General features: G+C 43.4%; 1 protein-coding gene across 1 annotated transcript in view; it reads right to left on the minus strand.

Moving 5' to 3' along the window:
- Positions 1-227: 227 nt before the first annotated feature.
- Positions 228-25656, minus strand: part of ADGRG4 (adhesion G protein-coupled receptor G4) — a 34560-nt gene continuing 9131 nt past the window's right edge. The window contains exons 3-23 of the mRNA XM_014954934.1: positions 24009-24071; positions 23468-23562; positions 22987-23039; positions 21860-21899; positions 21481-21500; positions 20177-20325; positions 18563-18695; positions 17948-18066; positions 16710-16920; positions 14170-14335; positions 13898-14047; positions 12494-12616; positions 10765-10810; positions 9347-9450; positions 7685-7806; positions 6597-6865; positions 5280-5373; positions 3951-4240; positions 3296-3397; positions 1007-1168; positions 228-382 (exon numbers count right to left, since the gene is read on the minus strand). Of these exons, the coding sequence (XP_014810420.1) occupies positions 255-382; positions 1007-1168; positions 3296-3397; positions 3951-4240; positions 5280-5373; positions 6597-6865; positions 7685-7806; positions 9347-9450; positions 10765-10810; positions 12494-12616; positions 13898-14047; positions 14170-14335; positions 16710-16920; positions 17948-18066; positions 18563-18695; positions 20177-20325; positions 21481-21500; positions 21860-21899; positions 22987-23039; positions 23468-23562; positions 24009-24071 (2639 nt within the window). The 3' untranslated portion in view covers positions 228-254. The remainder of the gene's footprint in view (positions 383-1006; positions 1169-3295; positions 3398-3950; positions 4241-5279; positions 5374-6596; positions 6866-7684; positions 7807-9346; positions 9451-10764; positions 10811-12493; positions 12617-13897; positions 14048-14169; positions 14336-16709; positions 16921-17947; positions 18067-18562; positions 18696-20176; positions 20326-21480; positions 21501-21859; positions 21900-22986; positions 23040-23467; positions 23563-24008; positions 24072-25656) is intronic.

A 25656-nucleotide genomic window follows, 5' to 3' on the forward strand; every position in this document is an offset into this window, starting at 1 on the left:
TGATGAGGAATGGAATGTTTCCAGTCTCTGTGTAACATGAGGGCTAATCTTGGAAACATGGGGACCAAATCCTTATGTAGTCAGTACTGCCACTCCTCTAAAGCCCAGAGAGTTAAGTCATAGGACATTTTGGCTCTATAATTGTGTTCAGAGCAATAACTATACACAAAAAGTAATTATTTAGGTCAACATTTATTTCTACATGCCACAAAAGAGAATCATCATTGGATAATCAGAAGAAAACAAATCCAGTATCAATGCAAAAATCTGGCTTTCTGTGGATAGTGCAGCCCTGTTTCCATGGGTAGAATTCTTTGTGAACAAGGATGTTTGGTCTCGCCATCGTCTGAAGAGACAGCACTTGGGTTGTAATGAACTTCAGCTATGGAAAAGAATTAGGGACAAATTCCTATGATTATAATTTGGTTTAATTTCTTTAGAAAGAAACCTGCCTGTGCACAACTCACTGATGTCTTTGGAGAAATAATAGAAATCAGTGTGTTTCCAAAAAAACAACCAGGAATGTTTGGTGCTTCGGTCAGAATTCCTATAAAAGCATCCCTTTTGTAGAATATGGGTCTGCAATGATTTCTTCATCTTGGGAGGCAAAACCTCCTGCTGGGATTCTTCTGGATTAAACAGGCTCACAGCAGGTCCTGTTCAATTTTCTGTAATTTCCAAGATTTTTGCTCTTTTGGGAATGCATGAGGTGGGGTGGGTCCCGTGAGAGTGACAGCCAGCTGACACGGAGTAGAACTTCTCTTGGGTACCTAAGGCTGAGCAGAAAGTTCCTGTCCTTTTGGAGAAGAGCCATACTGGGATCTTAAGGGCTTTTTTACTTAGTACAGCAAAAGCCATCTGTAGCACAGCCCATAACCCCCAAACTAGGTCTGACAGAGACAAAGCAGGGAAAGGTTTCCTATTTATTTCCATGGGTTGGGATTTGAGGGTCACCATAGGGAACGTATTGCTTTCTAGTCTATGTAGTGCCCACTGGTTTTCTTACCGATCCTAAAATTTGTATCCGGAGATGTCCTGGGAAGGAAATCTGAACCATTGAAAGTGGAACTTGTCCCAGTAGAATGTAGCCTCCACAAAGCCTGGGGCGGTGAGGAGCGGTTTGAACGCCTGGGTGTAGATCCAGCAGTTGCACCTGACCCACTCCACTCTGAAATCAGAGAGTGAAAGGCACAGGAATAAAATTTGCTACAGGTGCCACATCTCAAACTACTAGAGACCATGGAGGAGGAAGGTCTGTGCTTGCTTCTTGTGCCATCCTTGGACCTGCTCTGAAGCTCTGCAGCACAATATGCAGCACAATTCCTGCTACAAATTTTTACATGAGCACTTCTACTCGTGTACATGGGGCTGGACACCAGCACTTGAACCCCATGCAGTGCTGCAGGCTTGGGGCAAAGGGGCTGGAGCTGCCCAGCAGAAAAAGACCTGGGGGTGTTGGTCAACTGTCGGCTGAACATGAGCCAGCAGTGTGCCCAGGTGGCCAAGAAGGTCAACAGCATCCTGGCCTCCATCAGGAACAGTGTGGCCAGCAGGACTGGGGCAGTGACTGTCCCCCTGTACTGGGCACTGGTGAGGCCCCACCTCCAGTGCTGTGTCCAGTTTTGGGCCCCTTACCACAAAAAAGACACTGAGGTACTGGAGCGGGTCCAGAGAAGGGTAATGGAGCTGGTGAGGTCTGGAGAATGTCTTGTGAGGAGCGGCTGAGGGAGCTGGGGGTGTTCAGCCTGGAGAAAAGGAGGCTGAGGGGAGACCTTCTCGCTCTCTCCAACTCCCTGAAAGGAGGGTGTAGCCAGGGGGGGTCGGTCTCTTCTCCCAGGTCACAGGTGATGGGACAAGAAGAAACAGCCTCAAGTTGCACCAGGGGAGGTTCAGATTGGCTATTAGGAAAAATGCTTACATGGAAAGGGTTATTAAGCCTTGGAATGGGAAGTGGTTGAGGCACCATCCATGGAGGTGTTCAAAAGACGGCTTGACATAGTGCTTAGAGACATCGTTTGGTGATGATTTTTTTTTGGTCAGAGTTAGGTTGACGGTTGGACTGAATGATCTTGAAGGTCCCTTCCAACCTGGAGAATTCTATGATTCTACAATTCTATGAATTCAGTCTTCTATTTCCCCTTTAGGGACCCAATCTAGCAACACTAATTTGGATAAGGTCATACCGAAGAAGTCAGGAGGCACACGAAGGAGAGGAATGGCAGCCTTACCCTTATTTTATCACACAGCATCGTGTGTGCTACTGAGAGCTGAATTCCCCCCCTGCAAATGAACAGCCAGATATTCCTCAGCAGCACACAGCACACAGCTCTACAGTGTACAGGACATATGTGTTCATACATGATTTTAGTCTGGTTTCCTAAAAAGACTAAACCAACTGATTTAACTTCTCCTGTGTTATACCCATTCATAATATCAACTAATTTTGATAGATTAAGTACTGAAGTTCATAAATTCTTCCAAATTTCTGTGAAAACCATCAACATCATTGGGGTAGCCCAGAATAAGCCACAGCACATGTTATTTCTTGCTAAGCTGGTAGATAGCAGAATCTTAGAATAATTTCAGTTGGAAGGAACCTTTGGGGGTCTTCACTCCAACCTCTTTCCCAGAGTTGTATCAGGCTGGTCAGGCACCAGTTCAATTGAATTTTGACACTCCAAGGAAAGAGACTCTCTCCACCACCTCTGTGGGCCAATGTCACCTATATAACTACCCTCATTGTGTATAATGTGTTTCCTAATGTTTAATGGGAATTCTCCTAGCTGCAACTTGTGTCCATTGCCTCATCTTCTTGCTGTCCACCTCTGAAAAGAGTCTGTCTCTTCTCTATATCCACTCCTCTGATGGCCAAAGATAGCAATTACATCTCCCTTCTCCTTCCCAGGCTGAGCAAACCCAGCTCCCGTGCATAAAAAATAGCTACGAGTATGTCCAATACCCTGCATAGGTTTCTGAATTATGGCTTTACAAAGACTGGAAGGACACCAAAACCAGAGCTCACGTATGGGAACACTGAATGGCATGTGAGAACAGGGTTAGAGACCAAGCTGAAATCTTTTTTGGAAATCTATGGTTTTTACTGCATGCTCTCACCCCACCATCATATCATATAAGCAGGTAATGGAAGAGGATAAAGACCTATTAAAGAACAATTATCCAATGCAATGCAGAAAGACTCTGGAGGGGAGCCTTGTTTCTTACTGTAGGAGGAATGTGACACCAGTAACAGGCAAAGACTTATGAGTCAAGCTAAACAAAACCCCTCAAAGCTTACCAGAATAATTATTCAGACGAAATCTTCCCCAGCAGAAGTGTACTCGGCACTGCTTCACTACTTCTTCCTTCATTAGGCAGTGAAAGACAAAGATAAAGAACCCTAAAGAAGGAAGAAGAGAAATTCACAGGTTTCCTCGTGGATCCTCCAACCTGCTGTCCCTTTTCTAAACTTTTTGTTTGCCACCCAGTTACCAGTGTGTTATGGATGGGCAGAGCGGTGGTCCCTGCGCCAGCATCGTCTTGGATCTCAGGATTGCACTGAGAATCCTTTGTGCATATGAAAGGGTAACAAAAAGAGCTTTCTGCAGATTTGTTTAAGAATAATCTGCAAGTCACTGTAGAGTCTATCAACCATTTTAATGCCCAGATGAAAAGGATTGTGCCAGCTGCTGGAAAGACGCCGTTATTGGGACCCATGTTTCAAAGGCATGAGTGTGTGCCTTTAATAGTTTATCTATCACAGCAACGCCATCTAAACATCACTGTCATCCCACTGCAATGGAGTTTTCCAGTTAAAATACCTAAACACTCTAACACAACAGTTATATGAGCACTCCTCTTCCCCCATGCTTGAATGAGAGAAGTTACAAATTTATTTCTATTCCACAGCCCTAATCTGTTGTATTTATAGAAGTACTTCATTCAGTAATTACCTTGCAAGGTGTTAAAAATGCTGAAGAGATACAAGAAAAATATCCTCACTGCTCCCCAGGCAAAAAAGACAAAGCCCCAAGTTAAGCCCAAAAGGAACATCAAGCTGAAAGCGCTTTTGAGGTCTTGGAGAAAACCTCGTTTCCAGATTCTGGATCTCTTTTGTGTCCTTGATTTGACGGAGTGGATTTGAAGGAGAACAGCGATGAACATGGCTGTATTCGTCAAAAATATCAAGAAGACATAGGCCACAACAGAGATGTAAAAGACTACGTTCTCTTGAATCCAGCAACTGCAAGAAAGGGAAGTATGTACTTAATAAGGAGTTTTGTAAGCAGTGAAGTTAATTAAACCTGGTATCCAAAATAAGTCTCTCATATGGTTCTCCAGTACCTAGTAAAGGACATTCCCTAACACCCATTGCTTTCCCCCAGTGAGGACGTTCATAGATCTCTCCACTTGCCTTTTTTATGGATGTTTTAGAAATTCAGGAACTTTGAGAGTTTAATATTTCTGTCAAATTCAAATAAACCTGACAATTGTTTCACAACTTAATAATGTACACACACAAAGACACACTGCCTTAGGAGCACCAACTTAAACATGACTTAATTAGGAGTCTAAATAATAGTACAGCACAGAGATGAGCACTGGTTAGCTTTTCTTCAGCCATAAATTAGTGAGTTTTACTGCCTTTTTGCTAAAGATGGGTAACAATTTTCCCTCTGAGGTGTCATGGGGGTGTGTTGCCTCTCTGATGGGATAGAATTCAAATATTCCAGGTAATCTTCACCCTCAAGTGATCAGAAAGCAAAAAAAAATGGAAGCATTCTTTGCTGTAAAACCCTTTTAAAAAGAATGAAAAACCCCAATGTTTTCCCACTGGAAAAAAGATGATTTACATAAAAGAATCTGAAATGCTGAAGAAACAGTGATGTGAATTGACATTAAAAAAACAGAAGCAATTGTGGAAAATACTAGAGCAATTATTCTGCCTTTAGGTTTTACCAGAAACCTAGAACATGCAGGTGCAAATGCAAATGTTCCATCAGGCTGAGTTAATGTCACATAAAGAAAGAGATTTTCCAGGCAGTAAAACTGGAGTTGACTGGCAGAAAACCTCCCTGTCCTCAAGCCCAGTCCAGTGATGTGAGAGTTACTCCATCTAATAGCCATACAGTCCAAAATGATCCACTGAACCAGAACCACTCAAAGGAGAGAGCTAAGATGGGGCAGGAAAGACAAAAGACATAAGTTGTTGCCTTCTGGTTATTTCTTCTGTCCTTAAGACACTCTAGTGACCATCAAAAAGCTTAAAGTATTATACTTACAAATTGCTGAATGGGTTGCTCTCCGAGTGTGATCCATTGCCATAGAAGTCTTTATTTATAATGAGCACAATACTAATTACAATAGCTGGTATCCCTAATACAGAAGGCAAGAAAAAAAGAGATATTTAGATTAAAAAGAAAAAAATGGAGACTATGGAAAGATGTCAGATAATCTCTGATGAGTAATTACAGCAGACATGTACATCTTGGGATCACACTCTACCCCTAAAGCTCCCTCTGGAAGTGTAATTAAATGTGTGGCATAGCAGGTTTAATCTCCTTATTTATGTAAATTACAAATTATTAGGCCTAAAAATATCTGTGTTTGCAAAATGTTTGTGAGTGTTCAAACATCTCCAGAAGGGATCCAATCTGGTAAAATAAAGCCAGCTGATTGTTACAAAAAGCAGAGTGTCAAAGCAGACCACAGCGTTTTGTGTTAAGATCTCCTGGAGACAGACATTCTCCAGACAGCGTTTTATCAGTCTTCCTGTCTGCTTGTTTCCCATTTCCCATATTTCTTTCAGCATTGGGCAACTGGGAAATGCTGTTCTGTTGAGAATGGCTGTTTCCAACAGCACCATCACAGCTGGTTGCCCCTGAGGACTGTTAACGTGTGACATCAGACCTAAGGATAGAGATGATGATATGCTGCACACTATTCAAAAGTCTAAAAACAACCCTTAAACCAGTATCTCTTGATTACCAAAACCCAAATTCTCTGCTGGGTCAGTGCCTCTGGTAACACCTTTTCGAACAGCTGAGCCAGCACTTTAGGTACTTTTTGTTCTGTTTCTCCCAAACAAGTCGCTGATGCTCAGTGCTGGGAGGAAAGATGTCAGTGAAGTCCTCAGGAGAGCTAGAAATTAAAGCCAAATCCACCCTCCGGGGGGGTAATCATGCCTAAAATGGCAGGTAAGGACACAAGAAGGAGATCAAAATGACCTCTGAGCATCACCAACGCAGGGGTGAAGGCCATGGGCAGCTCATGCTGCCTCAAGCGCATCGCTGGCATGAGGTACCATGAAAATCATTCCTGTAAGGAGCAGGAGGGGGAGAGAAAGCAGTTCTTTATGCTAATTTTTGGCTTTCCTTCCTTATAAATCTGTGCAGGGAGCAACAGGCACTTGCTGCTCATGCCTCCCTGGGCAGAAGAAACTTAAGCTGAACCTGCCTGGGGGGAAGAAATCCATCCTTGCAGCTTAGGGTGTGCTCCACATTTCTACAGGCTCAGTGTCCTAATTTACTTTCGCAAATATGCCCCTATCTTCGAGAAGTTAATGAGCACAGAAGAAGAGAAGAAATCTGTTTACTTACCCCAGCCAGCAATACAGCATTTGAGGATGTACTTTGGGACATAAACATTGAAAACTTTGACAAGAGCCAAGTAAAAGTGAAGGGACTCCAGGCACATCCACGTGAAAGCCGCAAGAAGGAAATAGTGAAGGAGCACGGCCACGGCGATGCAGAGGCCAGGCTGGTCGAAGGAGGACAGCCAGGAATTGGTGAGGAAGACCATGTTGAGCATCAGCAGCGCGGCACAAAGATTGAGCAGGAGTTTTGAAGGGTTGTCCCTCCGCAGCTTTCTAAAAAGAAGGAGAAGAATCACAAAGTTATTGCATAAGCTGTGCTGGGTACATTCCCTCATGCAAATTAGCACAAATGTGCATTCAGCTTATTATAAATTAGCTTTCTGTCATGGAAGTTGTGTGTACCTTTGTGTTTTACATCAAATCACTAGTGTGTTTTTGAAGCAGATCTCCCAGCCTGAAAAAGCAGAGTACATGGAGACCCTCTGGGTTTTTCACATTTGGTGGAGAAGAGACAGACTTAATATAATCTTTTTACTCCTGCATCAAATATTACTGTTATTGCAATATTACTGGATTATGAAAGCACCCACTGTTACCTAAGTCTGGGGCCCCATCATACCAGGAGCTACTGGTACACAAAGTATAAAACAAAAATTATCCCAAAGGACACAACACAAGAAAGACCAAGAGCAAGAGAAGAGAAAAACCTTCCCTATTTTACTGTTGAAATCATCACAGTCTATATACAGGGAATATTCTGGATTGCTGATATCACCCGATGTATAGGCAATATACAGGGAATATTCCAGATTCTTGACATGGTATCTTACCCATCCGTGGGTAAATTTATGAAATGACAGAAATTTAGGAGCACAGAAGTTGCTGAGCGGTTCAGACCAGTGCTTGTATTGAAGCATGAGGATTTGAATCCCTCTTATTTCTTCACAGTCACAGGTCAAAATAAAGCAGTATTTAGACTGTCTTCCCTCCTATGCATCACAGCATCAGATATTACCAAACATTCTGATAGTTGCTGCAAATTCATTATTGCTAAAATATGAATAGCAATGTAAGAAAAAGGGTCAGACTTACTCCAGGGTTAGATATGTCACCAGGGTTATACCCAGAAAAAGGGAAGAAGCACCACATCCTGCATAGCTTATCAGAGTTAATATACGATCATGTGTGGCATCTATCTCTTTCCGGGACAAGTCCTGTGTTACAGGATAAAGAATCACAGTTGTTTGCCATATCAGATAAAGAAAACTGCTTTCCACATTTTCACATGGATAAAGAAATCAATTTCTATTCCGCTTACTGCTACTTTTCCATTAATCTTTTTATGTTTCTTATTGTATAGTCCTACAGAATATCCAAACTAGTAAAAATAGGGAGTATTTAGAGTATCCAGCTGTGAAGCTAGAAAAGCTGTACTTCTGAAACCACAAATTCAACAAGGATTCCAGGATCTTGCCAGAGTTATTCCACTGGGAGCTGGCTTTGTAGGAGAAACTCTACGTTGTTTCTGTGCCAGCCATGCTTGGGAACTGCACAAACCTGCTAAATGTCTTGGAGCGTGGGAGGACCCTCCACGTCCAGAAAGCATCACTCTGCAAAAATCAACTAGGGGCTGGCCCCCATCCTCCACAGCTGCCACCGGGAGGGATGGTGAGAGGATCTTCTTGTTCCCTGCCACAGTTTCTCTTCTATTTTGTGAAACTTTGAACCTCAAACGGTGAAACTTTGGTCTCATAACCTACATCTCCGGCGTACAAGTGACTTTGTGTTGTTAAATGACTCCACTGATTACTACCATGACAGTGCAGGAGAGGTGTGATCTTAAAATCACACTGAATTCTCTTCACTTGAATAGAAACTTTAGCAAGTTGTCTGAAATCTGTAACATCTAAATTGCTTCTTGTACAACTCCCATTTTTACTACCAGGGAGGACTTTGGTGTCCCCTGGGAGCAGGGTCGTGCTGAGCTCTGGGGGAAGCCGGGCAAGCTCCAAAAAGGGATGGCCTTACCCCATCACAGAGGTTGTATCCCAATGGGATTAAACAGTTTTAATCTACTTGGTTTGCTCTGAATTTGCCTAACACTTGGTGTTTGTGCAGCTTATTCTCAGGCAGTCATCTCATTTTTTGACATTTAGCTTTTGGGATGGCCTTACCCCATCACAGAGGTTGTATCCCAATGGGATTAAACAGTTTTAATCTACTTGGTTTGCTCTGAATTTGCCTAACACTTGGTGTTTGTTCCAGCTTATTCTCAATCAGTCATCTCATTTTTTGACATTTAGCTTTTAGAGGCAGTTTTCTATTACACAGAGAAATAAGAGACAATAGTTAATGACATCTCCCATATTTATATTAAACCTCCCTTTCTGATGGAAAATAGATCTACTTATTTTTTACATTAAGGTGTAATGTCATTAGTTGCCACTGACAGGTAATAAATGTAACACATTATTATTTCCAACACAGCAAATAACACATTAACATTGATTAAGTTACATTGCAAAGAGATCCAAATTACATCTGTAAAATGGATTTGTCTCGAGGCAAGTGACATTTAGAGGACTTTATACCATAAAAATTATCATAACGATTTTGTTTATTATTACTGATTTTGGCAAAAGTTGTCAATATCTAACAGCTTGTATAGATATGAATCTCCCATCTCTCCCCAAAACTAGAGACGACTGTTTAGTGCCACGGGACTTTTCTGGAGGTGATTCATGGAGTACTTACCAGTAGGACTCCAAAATGGGTAAGATGGTTACAAAAACAGATTGTGTAATTCATATCTGTATATTCCATTTCACACCCCGATGTATTCCAACCTCCCAGTCCATCTGTGTAATAGAGAAAAAGGGATTTTTAAGCAGAGTTAGTCATGCTCAGTCATTTATAGCTCTGCAGCATGCAGAATGTGTGAATCTGAGCTCAAGTTAGTACAGATTGCAGGGTCATTTAGCAGCACACAAGTGAGATTTCACACAGGAACACATCTCATATAGTTGCCTGAGAAGCTCAAAACTTGGATGAGAGCCTTTGGTGGAATGAAGAAATATTGAAAGTCATTTACATGCTTGCACACAGAGAGAGCAGGAAGGTAAGGAACAGTGTGCTGGGCTAGATTATGCTGCAGGGTGTGGAAACACAGAAGGCAAGAAATATTTACAGGGCAGAGGATTTGTTTAGGCAGAATGTAGCATTGAAAAAGCCTCATCCGACAGCTGGAGCCCCTCTGCTGTGAGGACAGGCTGAGAGATCGGGGGGGTTCAGCCTGGAGAAGAAAAGGCTCCAGGGAGACCTTAGAGCCCCTTCCAGTCCCTCAAGGGGCTCCAGGAGAGATGGGGAGGGACTCTTGATCAGGGAGAGGAGCCATAGGACAAGAGGGAACGGTTTTAAACTGAGAGAGGGGAGATTTAGATTAGATATTAGGAAGAAATCTTTCACTGTGAGGGTGGTGAGACCCTGGCCCAGGTTGCCCAGAGAAGCTGTGGCTGCCCCATCCCTGGAGGGGTTCAAGGCCAGGCTGGATGGGGCTTGGAGCAACCTGGTCTGGTGGGAGGTGTCCCTGCCCAGGGCAGGGGGTGGAACTGGATGGTCTTTAAGGTCCCTTCCAACTCTAACCATTCTATGATTCCCTGGTAAGATTACATTTTTGACCCTATTTATGTGGCATATATGACATATTCAGAAGCTAAGCTTCTGATTTAAAAAATCTAACACCAGTATCTAACACCAGTATCTAACACCAATAATTGCAGAGGAAACTTCTGCCAGGTGTTTTCAGTCGACCAATTGTTTCAGTAGAACAATACACAGCTATCTTTCTGCGTCTGTTGACTACCTGAGCCATATTCAAGACGTGACCACAGCAAAGCCCCTACCGACCTCCCCTGAAGTGACTGGGAGAAGTCATCAGACATTTCATTGCATTGCTGCTTTTTTCTTAGACTAAAGTCCTCTTATTCACGTAGATGCACCCCTGTATGATGCCAGACACGTATGCCCTAGTAGTAACATGGATTGCTGGGGTGCCAATGTCAATGGAAACCAGCAACACAGAGTCATCAGGGCAGCCTCAGAGTCTCAAGCTGCCGTGTCAAGGAGCCAAAGGCTCTGTGAGGCTGGTGACAAGCTCTGTAAATAGCACTTACTGTTCTTCTCAAAGTCCCAAAAGGCGCAGTGCACTGCTGCATTACCCTGAAAGTGGAGAAAAAGGAGGCTGTGACATTCATTCAGTACGTCTGCACCTGCAGACGGCACATCTCGCCTGTAAATCAGGGTTTATCTCTAAGGTAGTTTGATTTCCTCTGTGCTGCTCGACAAGAAAGCAGTTATTTGCACGGTGGAGCTGCGTAGGGTCTGCAGGTGGCTGGAGATGCCAGCAGTTCAGGGGCAGTGGGACACTCAGTCCCATGGGGATCCATCTCACCCATGGCACTGAAAACCAGCAGAGGGTCCCAGTTTTCACCTTCTGCTTTACTAAGGGGAGTCCTGGGAGTCAGTGATTTTCCCAATTCTATCAGTCTTTCTGTATCTTGTAGTCTTTGAAGGACAGCAGAAAATCTGACAAGTTGTCCAGCTTAGACCGATTCCTATGTTTAATCTCGTTGGCTTCATGAGGTACTGAGATGTCATACCAAATTACTGGTGAAATTCGCAAGTTATGACCAAGACCTAGAATAGCAACCTGAGATTTTATACAGTAATAATAATAAAAAATAATTCTCAACACAAGAAAACCTTTATTTTAGAATTTCAGCGTTTTGTCTCTCTCTCTGAAACAAGGCAGGGAAGACACCTAAGAAAAAATAAAACTTGCCTGGATATTGCAAACAGCTGAACAGATTTAAATGGGGATTCGATGCAGCGTTTTCTCCTGGGGACATTCTAGTTTATTACTCATAATGCTGCAGCAAACTTTCCCAAGGCACAGATTCATTTTATTTTATTATTATTATTAATAAAGTTTATTAAAGTACAGAGTTCACAGGAAGCCACCCTAACAGATAAGCTGTTAAGATGTGAGATCTGTAGGCTGTCAAATATAATTAGGCAGAGAGCCAAAGGAGTAGGGTAGGATAATATCTCATTAAATATTTAATTAGGGTATTTTTTAAAGGTCGAGGGAAAAATCTGAGAGGTGCCAGATGGCCTGGTGGAGTAAAAATGACGGAAGAGAGGGGTTATCTAGATGGAATTTCTGGGTATACTCTATTTGCTAGAACTGAGTGGAAGGAGCATATTGCCATAAGAGCAGCATTTTCAAGCTCTCATTAACGTGAGCTTTAATCAAATTAATCTCATTGAACCGTTTTGCTCTGTCCTGGGTTTGCAATACGTATTCGTGTGTAGGCTGGACCCTAAACATCAGCAACACAAAAATGCTAAGGTGAAACTCAGTCAGTAAGTTTCACCCATGGCCATTTGAAAATAATTTAAGATAGATTTTAGTTTTGAAACATCATTCTGAAACAAAACAAAGCGAAGCAATTTTGGAAACATTTGTGCAATGTTTTGATTTTTTTTGAAATGTACTTCTTTTGGTGACTAAAACAATTTTCTGAATTCGGAGCAACTACAAATAATTTCAGTCAAATCTCAAATCTGCCATTTTTTAGCAAATAAACTATTCCTGGACAAAAATTCTCCAGGCCAGACCAAGAAAACAATAAGAACATGCCTTGATGCTAAGCATGGGTTTAGAGTGGAGACACAAGCTTTACTAACCCTCAGGAATTAATTCTGGTCTGTCAGTGTTTTGGGTGATATATCATGGAAAGGTCAGGCAGCAAGCTTATTTATCCTGTTGCCAGTTCATTGTGAGTCTAAGTGAAATAGGCTCCACTTCCACACGTCTCTGAGGAACTGAACACATCCTACCGTATTTTGGTCCACGTGCTGAAGAGTAATAGTCACGGGCTCATTAAGGTTCTGAACTGATGCGTTTTCGATGCTGGCGCTCACAACGTAGGTATTCAACCTCTCCGTCTTTAAACTGTCATCCTGAAGGGGAAAAATACAGGTAAAAATAGCAAAAATTCCAAGTCATTTCAGTTGCCAGCAATCCTGCTCTTCCCCTGCTTCCATTTTTTTAAAAATTGTGTTTCTTGGAAATGGTGATCAGCTAAACGCCACGGGATGCCTGATGTCATTTAGCTACTTGCTACTTCATTAGCAAACACTGTTAGATGCAAATTCAGGGAGAGCCTGCACATCAGCTCAAGCAGAACAGAGTTGCAGATGCATCAGCTGGATCGAGAAGGCTGTATAATCGTTTCGGTAGATCAAAACATCCAGTTGTACATCATTAAGCTCGTTAGACAGCAGACACAATTAGGAATGCTGCTTCTGTGTGAAAAGCATCGCTTAGCACACTGTACGCGCCACTGTACTGAAAGAAATATCTCCCTTTGTAATTATGCCCCCCCATTACACCCTAGAGCTCTTCTGTGCTAGAATAGTCCTAAATGCTGTGTGTCGGTGCTGCTGTGGTTTTAGTGGAGACATGAATCTTGCAATTATTTTCATGATCTCTGACATGTACAATGCATGTTCTTTAAGCAAGAGCTTACTGTCAGAGGAAGATTAGGGTCTGTTCTTTTCCTACAGTAGAGTAATAAAACATCACCTACAGAAAATCACGGGATCATAGAATTGTCTAGGTTGGAAGGGACATTCAAGATCATCTAGTCCAACCATCAACCTGACTCTGACAAAAACAAAAACCACATCACTAAACTGTGTCTCTAAGCAATACGTCAACCCGTCTTTTGAACACCCCCAGGGATGGTGCCTCAACCACTTCCCTTTGCAGGCCCTTCCAACGCTTAATAGCCCTTTCCATGTCAACGATTTTCCTAATATCCAATCTGAACCTCCCCTGGTGCAACTTGAGGCCATTTCCTCTTGTCCCATGGCCTGTTCCTTGGGAAAAGAGACTGACTGCCCCCGGCTACACCCTCCTTTCAGGGAGAGCGAGAAGGTCTCCCCTCAGCCTCTTTTTCTCCAGGCTGAACACCCCCAGCTCCCTCAGCCTTTTCTCATAAGATTTCTGAACCAAATGAACAAAAAGTCTAAGGTCTTCAGACACCTCTCAGACCATCATTGGTACAGTGAAGGCTTTGCTGCCTGGCTACGCTTCCCCTGCACATTTCTTAGTGCTCCATCACTCTGGGACTAAACGTGCCCAGAACTGATGATGCAACTGGAATTTTTCTTTAGTACACGCTAAGACCAGATGAACAGATTACTGCTGAGTGAGCATTTGGTAGGAGTTGTAGTTACTGCAAAGAGTGAAGGCGTGCCAAAAAACTTAAACTGGATCTTCGAATGCTTCTCTGGGTCGGAGTGCTCCATCCCTAAGAATTTCTTCAGTGATTTTGGCAAAAACACCGAGGCCAGGGCATTTTTGAAAGGGTTTTCTTGAACGTTGATCTGCAGGAGAGAGAGGGATGACATGCTCAGAGCTGCCTTCCTCAGGCCAAATTCCCAGTGGTACAAAAGAGCAGGATTGTGTAGTTTACTCAGCAGTCCCTAAGGTGTGGCTTCGCTCTCACCTTGAGGTCCATGCCTCTGCTGTAGGAGGTGACGCCAAAGGCCAGTCCTCCAAACACACTGGGGTCTGGACGGGTCACAAGCAGAGCCAAGGAAGTGGTTATCACTGATGTATTTCTTTCTGTGTAAATCACCTTATAGCCTATCTCCTCCGTTGTCTTCAGGATGCTTTACCAAGAGCAACAGCAAGGGGAAAAAGGGGGAAAAAAAGTAAGATACGTCTCTTGAAATGTTCCCCTGGCTTCATAATACACAGTCAGAAGCCAATCAGCCAAAAACCTCAGCTCTGATTTATGATCACAAGGAGCAATCTCTAGAGCAGAATGGGTCTGTTTTGGGGTCGGTGGCACTTTGGCTGGCACAGGGTCAGGTGACAACAAGCAATTGAGTTAGTGAATTGGTTCCACTTCAGCAGGTGGGAGATACCATCCCGTGGGGACAATGTGAGATGGTTCTGGGAAGACCTGAGTCAAAATTCATACCCAGTGAAATACAGCGTGTCATCTGCAAGGCAGTCACTTGTCAAATCTGCTAATTCAATTATTTGCAATCATCTAATTGTGCCTAAACTGTGTAAAAGATCGGAGACAGAATAATTCAGTCTGCAAGGGAGCTCTGGAGGTTGGTCCTCCAGCTCCCCACCTACTCCCAGGCAGTGCACACTTTAAAGGTAGGTCAGCTTGCTCAGGGTCTTCACCAGTAAAGCTCTTTTCTAAGTAGAGAGTCTAAGTAGGATTCTGAAGGAAGCAGCCAATTAGGCTTGTTTAATACTCATGGGTATTAAAAGAGTCAGAGACAGCTCCACATCTTTTGGGCTGCCCTCAGGCTATTCAGCAGTATGCATGAAGGGATAATGCTCTACTGAAGGTGTGTATGACAGCTGGCCCCAGCAGACTAAAGGAAAACCTTCCTGTCCTTCTTTGACCTGGTGTTATCTTCATGAATCGTTGGTGCCAGACACACAAGGACCTCCACGGGATCCTTTCAGCCCCAGCTACCCTGGGGCTGCAAGGTCTGGAGTTCAACTTCCTCTAAATATCCAGCAAAATTTATGCTGCGGCCCAAAAGAAGGAGCATAATAGCTCTTGTGAGGATAACATGCTAGCACTCACCAGTGGTTCTGCTCTTCTGAGGTCTGATTTATGGAAAAAATAAAATACCTAAGATACTTCTGTCCATAAAAGTCGTAAGGACATTTTGATTAAAACTTGTACATACCAACTCCATCTCCATTAAGGATCAGGAATCCAGGCGCTATTAGAACATCACCATTGTCCCTAAAACCTTACATTTCACAGGAGGAGAATTGGAATTAATGGGTATTTTACTTAAAAAAAAAACAACCCACAGCCTCTTTGAGAAGGCAGAGGAGGTGAGTGCTGGCAGCTATCACAGCCCCCACTCCACACACCGCAGTGCAGGAGACTTTGAAGGGAGAGCGTACAGCCAAAGGGATCACGATGCTACTCAATGCTTTCTCTCTGGCAGATTTTCTAAGCTATTTTTGTCTACTTTGGCTACTCCTAACCCTTGCGGATTCCTGCATTGGAAAAGGCAATGTGTAGTTGTCCAGTACAAACGACTGGGCTGTTGCGTAGTCTATACCCCACCTAGAACTTAAGTGGAAAGTTCATTTTTCTTGCTTTTGATATTTTTATTTTAATATTTCTTATTAAAATACTGGTCTACATTAAGTGAGAGAAAATCACAGATAGGCACAGTCTTTAAAATGAGAGATGCTGAAAGACTTTTTAGTACGATGAGCAGCGCATCTCTTACGCTGTTGGTGGATTTGCCATTCAAAGTAGACTAGTCTTTCCTATTTGGAGGTTCAGGCCATGCAGGGAGAGGTGGATAAGTTGTCTGGCACAAATCAGAAATGGGTAACCTCTGGGTGCTTGCATTCGCCTTTGTAAAGGCTGTTGGGCGTTTTCTGGACAGCACGCAGCTCAGCAACAGACACCAGATGTTTCAGAAACAGGTATTTGAGCTACTTGTAAGATCTCAAAGGCAAGAGATGTCTGGAAAGTTATCGAGCAACCTCGATTTTAGCAGACGTGAGAATCACATAATGGATGTAGAATCCTAAATGTAGATTTGGAAGTCTAACACTGAATAGCTAGGTTTGAAAAATCTCTATCAGCACGGGTACAGTGCTCCAGCCTGGTGTGCTGGTGGAACAGATACGTGTCTCCAGGCTGACCTGCCAACAGACCTCACTGCTGAGATGTAGAGAACACCTCTGAGATGAGATGAGATATGGGATGAGTTGAGATATGAGATGAGATGGCAGGTAGGCAGTCTCCCTCATCTGCCTCCAGGCTGAGATGCCCATAGAGAGCAACTTCTGCAGAACTGCTTCTGGTAAAAGCACCTTTGACAACACAACTTCCAATTTCTGTTGCTAAGAACTGCAAACGTGTTTAAGATCCAAGCACAGAAATTGCTAACTCTCGGGGTGATATTTTAATAGACTGAATGAATTACTCCATGGTGTCTTTTTAGCTTAGGAAGCCACTTGTGGGCAAGTTATCTTACTTACCTATTGGTCATTTTTCTGATGTTCTGATCTTCTATTTCTTGCAGCAAAATATAGTTTACTATAGACAATACAGTCTCTGCAAGTGTCACAGTTATATCTGCAAGCCTTACGATATCAAAAATTTTACTTGCAATGATTTCTAGTTCTTCCCTGTACAGTGTTGCATCTGGCAAGAGGTACAAAATATGCTCTACAACATCTTGTGCATTCTCTGAAAAAAAAGGAAATACAGATGATTTGTGTGGCATAGCTGTATGTCTGTCTCACTGTATAACTACATGTCTCTGTGATAAAACAAGGAGTTAAGCTACTTCTCTTTCCATATGGTTGTAATGCTTCTGATCTATTAAAAATGATAAGAATAAGTCAATAAGCCCTCAACATCTCAATGAAACTGGCAAAAACTTTGAAGAAAAATCCGGATGTCTCAGGTTGTGTTTTAAAGGAAGAAAAGTATGTACTTTCATAAGAATATTATCACCTACTTTTGGATTATAAAGATTATCTGTAAATAATATTTAGTTTTAAGTTTGGTCACCTTTACAAGCATTTGAGAGTTCAAAATTACACAAGATCTGTCCCTCTCCCCAAATGCTGCTTAACTGGTTTAGCAGCAGGAGCAAATTCTGAATGGTATAGTTTGAAAAGTTGTATTTGTCATTCATCATCTCATCATCCTTTTAGAATTTTTTTATAGAAGCAGAGTTTTACACCCTGGGAGTCAGACAGACTGTACACAACCGCAGATATCTTTCAATGATCTATTATATTCGATGCCACTGCCGAGTAGGTGGATGAGCTGTGGTATTGGCTTTGTTCACCATTCAAACAACTTGCACTGTTTGTCACAGCTTAAAAAACCTATAATCAGGTGGTAAAGGTCACCTTACAGCCTGCATGAATTACAAGCACAAACTTTTCAGTCCCATACGCTGATTTGTGCTTCTTGGTATGAGACATTATGAACTACTTTTATGCAAAACAGGCAAAACCTGTCATGTTATTCATGGGTTATTTACGTAGTTCTAAATCTAAGTGTGGGATTTGAGACAAGTCTTCAAAGTTCTAGCTAGAGAATTCTGAAGCACCTGCAATACTCATCTACATTAAAAACACTTTAAGATGACTGGGTGAGTAGGATGCACAGAAAGCAACCTTACCCCTTTGGTTGTCCAACATAAGCATTATCTGAGTATAACTATTTTTACTTTGATTCACTGAGGTAGCTGGCGCCTTACCTTCTGTTATCATGATATTTTGGAGGTCTAAAATATTGTTTGGAAGTTCTTCCAGTAATTTACATTCAGTCATATTTGGTTTCTTCCAGAAAGCTCGTTCAAGTTCAATATGAATTGCACTGAAAAATGAAAACAGTGTACACCGTTACAAGAAAAAAAAATAATAATAATTGGTGTTCCTCATATTTCTCATTTAAGTAGGTAAAAATGTAATTGATTAGCCCAATTTTGAAAATTGACTTGCAGGTCAGATCCAACTTAGCACTCATTTAGTGGAGTGGGAGCAGAGCCCAAATGCCAGAGCAATTTGAAGTGTATCTATGTGGAGGTACTGGAGGTAGTGGAGCCATGGATGGGTGGCATGAAGTGCTACAGCCCATCTCTTTCCCCTCCCTACTCGAGCAGAAACTCAGGATTTCCTACTCTGCTGGTTTGCAGGGGCTGCAGGCAATGGGACTTTTCCTGCAGCCCCTGATGGACTGGCCCTTTGATTCTCCTTGGCATGGGGCTGCTGTGTGCCCGGACAGGCCACCATCTGGATCACTGTCACACCAAGCATGGCCCTGCTTCCTGTTTCCCGTGGAAGAACCAAAATGAGATGCTCTCACGGCTCACCAGCTCCTCTGAGCAGACTGCAGAGGGTTTTTCCAGCAGCTGACCTCCACTTCGCTGGCTGGGCTTGTGAGCGGCCAGGAATAATTCCCCTTGTAGGCTGTGTGTGAAAAGCTTTCTGGACAATCCATTAGTTCTGAGGAAGAAATAGATAATAGCTCTTTAAAAAGATGTAATAGTCAAGAAGAAGATACCCCCCCCCGACACCCAGCTGTTCTCTGGACCTCCTTTCCTGATGGGAATGAGATGTAATTTGCAGACTGGATAGGAGCATTTTACAAGTTTACTGGCTGCAAGAAAACATCTTGCTTAAATGTTTTATCTGTTCTACAATCTTTTTCTCTTTTGTTTGGCAAGGTCAGCTCTCAGGTAAAGTGTTAAGTTTCCCAGCATCACAAAGCATTTAATGACAGTACATCCTGCAGGCTTCTCTCATCTATCTGAAGGTGCTTTCATGCTGCCCCTCACTTCCCCATCAGTGTCTTTCTTCCAGGCTTATAATTTTATTGTCTGCAGCTGATCTTTTGTAAGTCTTTGGAATAAAATGTGGCTTTGAATTTCAGGTACAGTCTGTTAGCTCTTATCTTTGGCTTACTTTCGTATTTTCCAGAATCACAAAATGCTATGGGGTTGGAAGGGACCTCTGGAGATCATCCAGTCCAACCCCCTGCCAAAGCAGGTCCACCCAGAGCAGGTTGCACAGGAACTTGTCAAGGTGGGTTTTGAATGTCTCCAGAGAAGGAGACTCCACCACCTCCCTGGGCAGCCTCTGCCAGGGCTCTGCCACCCTCAAAGTAAGGAAGTTGCTCTTCATGTTGAGATGGAACTTCTTATGTTCCAGTTTGTGCCCATTTGCTCTTGTCCTGTCCCTGGGCACCACTGAAAATAGACTGGCCCCATCCTCCTGACACCCTCCCATTAAGTATTTATAAGCATTGATCAGATCCCCCCTCAGCCTTTTCTTCTCCAGACTAACAGACCCAAGTCCCTCAGCCTCTCCTCATAAGCGAGATGCTCCAGACCCCTCATCATCTTTGTGGTCCTCTGCTGTCCCCTCTCCAGCAGTTCCCTGTCCTTCTGTAACTGGGGTGCCCAGAACTGGACACTGCTCTAGATGGGGCCTCCCCAGGGCAGAGCAGAGTGGCAACAGAAGCTTTAAGGGGCAACAGAAACTTTAAGGAGCAACAGAAATTGTAACCAAACCAAGAGATAGGTTATTTGCCATCTGAGGCTTAGTCCAATACACACTGACATTAAGAGAATGTGGGCAATGGGTTTAGTTTTGGTGTTTGGCTCCGTCTCCAGGACCCTGGCTCTGAGCAGGAGCTCCTGGGTTTCCAGCTGCATCAGCTCGACCTCCCCTCCATCGGAGGTGCTCAGACCTGCCTCAGCACCAGGATTCAAGTTCTAGCTTACCTCTGATTGTCTGCAGCCCAGGTCCTTGATCTCACTGTCATTGCGTGATGCTCTACAGCTCGTGCATCACATGAGGTCAGTCTGGCTACTTGTAGGGATGTTTTCTAGCCCTAACCTCTCCACAAAGTTTCAATTAGATAGCACACTTGTAGCCAGAGTTACAAAGCATAGGATTTTAATGAGGTTTTAAAGAAATATTACCTATTGGCTTGACAGCCACATCTTCAGGTTTCACATGTAAGAATAATGGTCCCTCTTCGTAGGTGTCATTCAACAACTGCTTGATCCTGAGACTCAGCACTTCCTGCGTTTCAAGTGATGTGGCCTTTATAATGACCTTACAGATGTAGCTACAAAGAGAATACACAAACAAAGGTACCGTATTGGTAACATTTTGCAGTGATAAGTGGCTACAAAAATAAGGAGTCACTCAGAAAATTATACTGAATTGGATAATTTATGGCTGCGTTTTGTTGACCATAAGTGCAGTCCTATGGCAAATGTTGCCAAACACCACTTGTTACGTCCACTAGTGCCTTATCACTGGAAATGTGTTCTAAAGTATGAATTATTGGGACTACAGGTACAAGAATCTATTTATAGCTTCATGGTAAATACCTCAGAAGGTTTCCTAATCATGTTATCTTGGCAAAGGAACATCTCTGTCACAAGCAAGCATTTTTCAACCATGTTTTAAAGTTTGGAGCAGGCTAGTCATAAAACCATGAGGTATTTGAGCACATCTGTGTCCAAACAGAGGTGGCAGACTTTGAGGCTCCCTGGAAAGCTGAGATTTAACTAAGTGCTTTTTCAGTGGCTCCACTGGATTCTGGCTTTGTTTTCTCCTCAAAACAGCTATTCTTCTGGATAACTATGGTTTGCTGACCGTAGGGGGTTTGAAAAGACTGTATCTTAGTCTTTGACAGGCTTCAGATGTGGCAGAAAGAAGCAAGAAGCCAGCTCTCTGTTGTGGGTGGATCACCTCACCTCTTATTTAACTGAGGGCTAATGAGTGAGGTTTCCTTAGGACTAGGATCTTTCAAGTGTTCCCAGCTCACTCCTGCTTCTACACGGTTGTTCCCCACTCAGCATGGCCTTTGGAAACCGTTTGCAATGCCTTGAAGGTGATGGGAATCCAGCTCTCCTTTCTGTTCTGGCCTGAGGTCAGAAGGCTATTAGGTTTTCCCCCCGAAGAGGTTCAGGATTCATCCCAGCAGACTTCTTGGACATTTCCGCTCACTGTTCTGACCCCAGGGAAGGATACTGCTCACAGCCAGCTCTTACATGGGGTGCAAACCTTCCCACTGGCTGTGGAAGCACTTTGAGATACGGGGTATGAGGGGGAAACTGGGGATGCTCAGATGCATTTCCCCAAGTCAAGCATTACTGTGGTTCTGTCTCCACGTGGGCTTTTCTGTTTTAGACAAGTAAAGGATCCACAATTAAAACAGCTGAGGAGGGGCATGGTTGCTATGGAAAACCCAGCTCATAACCACGGGTCTTACCTTTGTGACATCTGCTTTACCTTCATCGTCAGTTCGCGTAGAAGGAGACAAAAAGTTAGAAGCTGGTTAAAATCAACTGGATTTTAAGGATAGCAAACAGCAGAAACGCTCTATGAAAATAGAGCCTATTGCTTTAAATGTTATTAGGACCCATCTCTCTAGAGCAGCCTTTGTTTGACAGAACTTCCAGGGGTACATGAGGATTAACCAGAACATGCTGCTTCCTGAAGAGAGCAGAGCAGATCTATATACACCTACCAGACTGAAGGTCAATATTTAATAATTTCAACGGAGTACAGTATCATGCAACTACTATATCCTCTATGCAGAGATAAAAAAAAAATAAGCTTATTTAATCAGAAAATAACAAATTACATACACGGGTCCTCTTATAGACACTGCTCTCTGGATAATTATACCTGCAAGCAAAAGAGAATAGAGTAATTATTTCATAGTAGGCGTATAACAGGTCCCCTCCTGCTATCGCCTTAAAAAATATCATTTTGCAACCACAGTGAGCCAGACCTTGCAGCAGAGAAGTCATCTTGAATTCAGCATAGGTACATTGATGGAAATCACCGAGACCAAGTGCTGTATCATATATGGACCCTGGCAAAAAAGGCTACTTCCAGAATGGGACCTGCTCTTCTCTTATGGTTTCCTGCATGGGATTCACCCCGTGTAAGAGCAGAGTGTAACTGCATTGCCATTTGTAAAGCAGGCAGGAACTGGGGAAGTCAGAGAAGAAAGTAGGAAGTGGAAACATGCATAAAATGCTAAAAATCCCTGTCTGGAGAAGTGACACTGTTATGAATTGCTAAATACCCCTCTGAGCTGCTCACAGTTCAGATATGAATACAGCTGGATTGAGTTAAAGGTGTGAAACAGAGGAGTCTTGTGCAACAAACCGTTGTTTCTGAGCAGGGTTTCGGAGCTCTTAGACCCTTTCATTAGACATGGCCACGCAAGAGCCAGCACGTACCTACTTACACAGCCCTCAGGGGTCTGTGACCCTTGCTCTGAGGATGGATGTGACCCCTAAACTCCTCCATACTCACATGCAGTCACTGAAACAGGGCTTTAGCAGCACTAATGTGAATTAACCCTGCATGTACCAGCACCCTGCCCTACCTTCCATCTCCTTGAAGCATCAATTTCTGCCCTTTTTGCATTGCCAGGTTGGCGTGCCAGGTGTACCAGCCCACAAAACACATTGCTCACACACTGCAGAGGTCTCACCTTCATCATCAACCAATTTATATGGGCAAAGATGAGGTCTCAGCTCGACAACAGCTACTTGCCTTGCATTAGGCAGAAGATACATTTTCAGGTGAATGAGCCCAGGAAACAAAATATGGGTGTTCCACGCGATTGCAGTTGGGCAGGGTTTGGTTTACACCCTTGTCACAGGACTGGGCAGTTGTGAAATGTGTATTTAGAACCTGGCTGAAGTTTCACTCCAAGGACAAAGGGTAAAGGTGACACCACTACACAGCAGAGGCTTACCTGACTTTAAAGTTTGTCACAACAAATTCTTCTCCAGTAAATATGATACTAAACTGGAAAGAAATCAATGACATTTTTATTAACTTGATTTATCACTACGTTATCTAAATCTGCTTGCAAATTTAGAATTCTCATCAAAATTCTAAATCCTGATGAAAATGGCTAAAAATTTTTGCAAAATGTCAACACTTTTCCTTTCCTTCTATATTTAATTTTATCGTGATAAAAATGTGTTGGATAACATGATTCTGAAACACAATATTGTCACGTGGCTAGTCATTTCTGCACTGTCCCATAAGTTTGCATTCTGTACCAGCCATCCTCCTCGTCTGACGCTTGCTGGAAATACAGGAGAATCGATTGTGCAATGCCATGGCTACTCATTTTTGAGCTGTCCCATAAGTTTGCATTCTGTACCAGCCGTCCTCCTCGTCTGATGCTTGCTGGAAATACAGGAGAATGAGGAAAGGAAGCTACTCACCCAGTTTTCCAGAAGTGTCCTTGCATCGTAGTAATCGGGAGCTCTCTCAGTTTTGTAGAAAAGAGAGACGTTCATGCCAACGTTAAAGAAGCTGACTGTAAGAGGAGAACAACCTGTGAGATGCAACCTGTAGTTTGCCCAGAGGGTTCCTGCGCCCTTTCCCACCTCCTCACCCCTCCCTTCAACGTTTCCCATTCCCACAGCCACCAAGGCTCTTTGGGAAATCCCAAACTCCAAGTGTCCGAGTCCAGATGATACTGCTAGAAATTTCAGTAAAGAGCCGAAGGCCCCAAAGAAATGGTCAGGTTGTCACAGTTTAATGAACACGTTGTGGTGGTTCGTGCTTGTGGGTGCACTAACTTGGCTTTTGCTGCCTGCTAGGAATGCCTAGGAAGAGGTCAGGAGGATGGACAGACCTACACCTTGCTCAGCAGCAATAGCTTGAAACACATGACCGAGTCTGAAGTTGTCACCTGTATGGTGTCAAGCAGTGTCAATGATGGCCGTGTCAGCGTTTAAAACGGCCTCCTGCAGCACTTACGTGGGATGGTGCCTCTGGTACTCCTGGTTGGAGCCCTCGTTGACCATGCCTCCCTGGAGCCTGCTGAAAGGAACAATAAAAGGTCTGAGAATCCACAGTGGCAAAAGCTTAAGGAAGAGCATGGTCCCGGACTCAATAGTGGTCTGAGTTCTTCAGCGAAGGTCATCATAACGACCAGCTGCTGTTGTCCCCCAGAGCTCTGCAGGGGGAAGGCAAAGGGGGAATTACACCTACATGTGGGGTTTCTTTATTTCTCCAGAGGTAACTGTGGCATGACAGGGGAGAAAACGGGATTTGCAGGGTTTAGATCACAAGGAATACCGGAGTTTATGCAACATTCTACTTTTTAATTGTTTCTGTTGAAGAGCAGTTATCTCTCCGTTCCCTTCTTGCCCGTGTAACCTGTGCCAGCCCTCAGGAAATGGGGTTTGTCAAACACTGAGTGCTAACGGGTCAGCCTTGCAGCAACGAACGTAGGATGAACATTGATGTCCACAGCTTCTGGTTTAACCATAACCTGGCATAAGGACTCCCATTATAAATCCCGGTCATCCTGCCTTGTTGCTTTCAAAGTAAAGAATTCCGAGAATTCGTTGGAAGCTAATTTTCCTTGAAGTGAATCACCTTGTCAAGCCAGATAGGATTTTTTGCATTTCACATGCAATCTGCCACATCACCAGGCAGACGGGGACAAAGCGGGTGATGCCTGTCACACCTACTACAGAAAATTGCAGTGAACCGAATCATTGTATAACATTACAGGCCCCGGCGAGGAAAGAAAAGCAGGATCACAACATTATGCTCTAGGGGTACCATTTCCTTGCTCTCCTGGTAATTTGTATTTTTTTCTTCACTCGCATGACTGTCAGAGACTTGACATTCTAGCTCTGACTAAGAGAAATGAACTTAACATATGAATACAAAGCCAAATGTCTGTGAATAAGGAGTGGGGTTGAAAATAAGCAGGATAAGGCTGTGCTTCACAAAACATTGTTGTCTCTACTGTAGATCAAGGTAAGAACAGTCACCCAGGCTTAAAGTGTAACAGCCCATATCTAACTCATTCAAATCAAAGGTGACACATCCATGGGCAGTGACAGAAACAGGCTGTTAACAACTTGAAGCCTCCTATTTTTTATCCTAAATAGCTTCAGATTATTTGGTGAAGTTGAAAGGACAGCTGAAGTCAAAAGTCCCTCCAGAACAGACATGCTACAGTACACAAGCTGCTTCTTCCTAGACAAACAAGTAATTTTACCCTTTGCCTTAAGCCACAGGCTGTGCACAAAGTCAAACCGGAGCAATCTCTGAGTTCCAACTTCATGGACGAGTAAGAGGACAATAAAGCTATTGGAAGTCCAGCTCTGAGTTGTCTCTGCAAGGCTGGCTCTTGCAGACCAAGCTCAGACCCTTCAGCCTCCAAATATTCCTCGGAGGTGCCAGTCTGTGTTTTGGTGTCGTCTCATGATCTCAGAAACAGGTTGCAGCTCCGATGGTATCACCATCAGAGGGTCGGAGCTGGTGGAGAGCCAAGCCAGGAGGCTGCTCTGCTCCTGGAGGAGTGGGATGGGGAAGAGGAAGGATGCACAGGCTGGTCCAAAGATCGAAGCATCCAGCAACTGCTGTTGCAGAGCAGTGAGTCCCCGCT

The sequence above is a fragment of the Calidris pugnax genome, unplaced genomic scaffold (genome assembly GCF_001431845.1).
Source record: "Calidris pugnax isolate Ruff unplaced genomic scaffold, ASM143184v1 scaffold38, whole genome shotgun sequence".
NCBI lineage: Eukaryota > Metazoa > Chordata > Aves > Charadriiformes > Scolopacidae > Calidris > Calidris pugnax.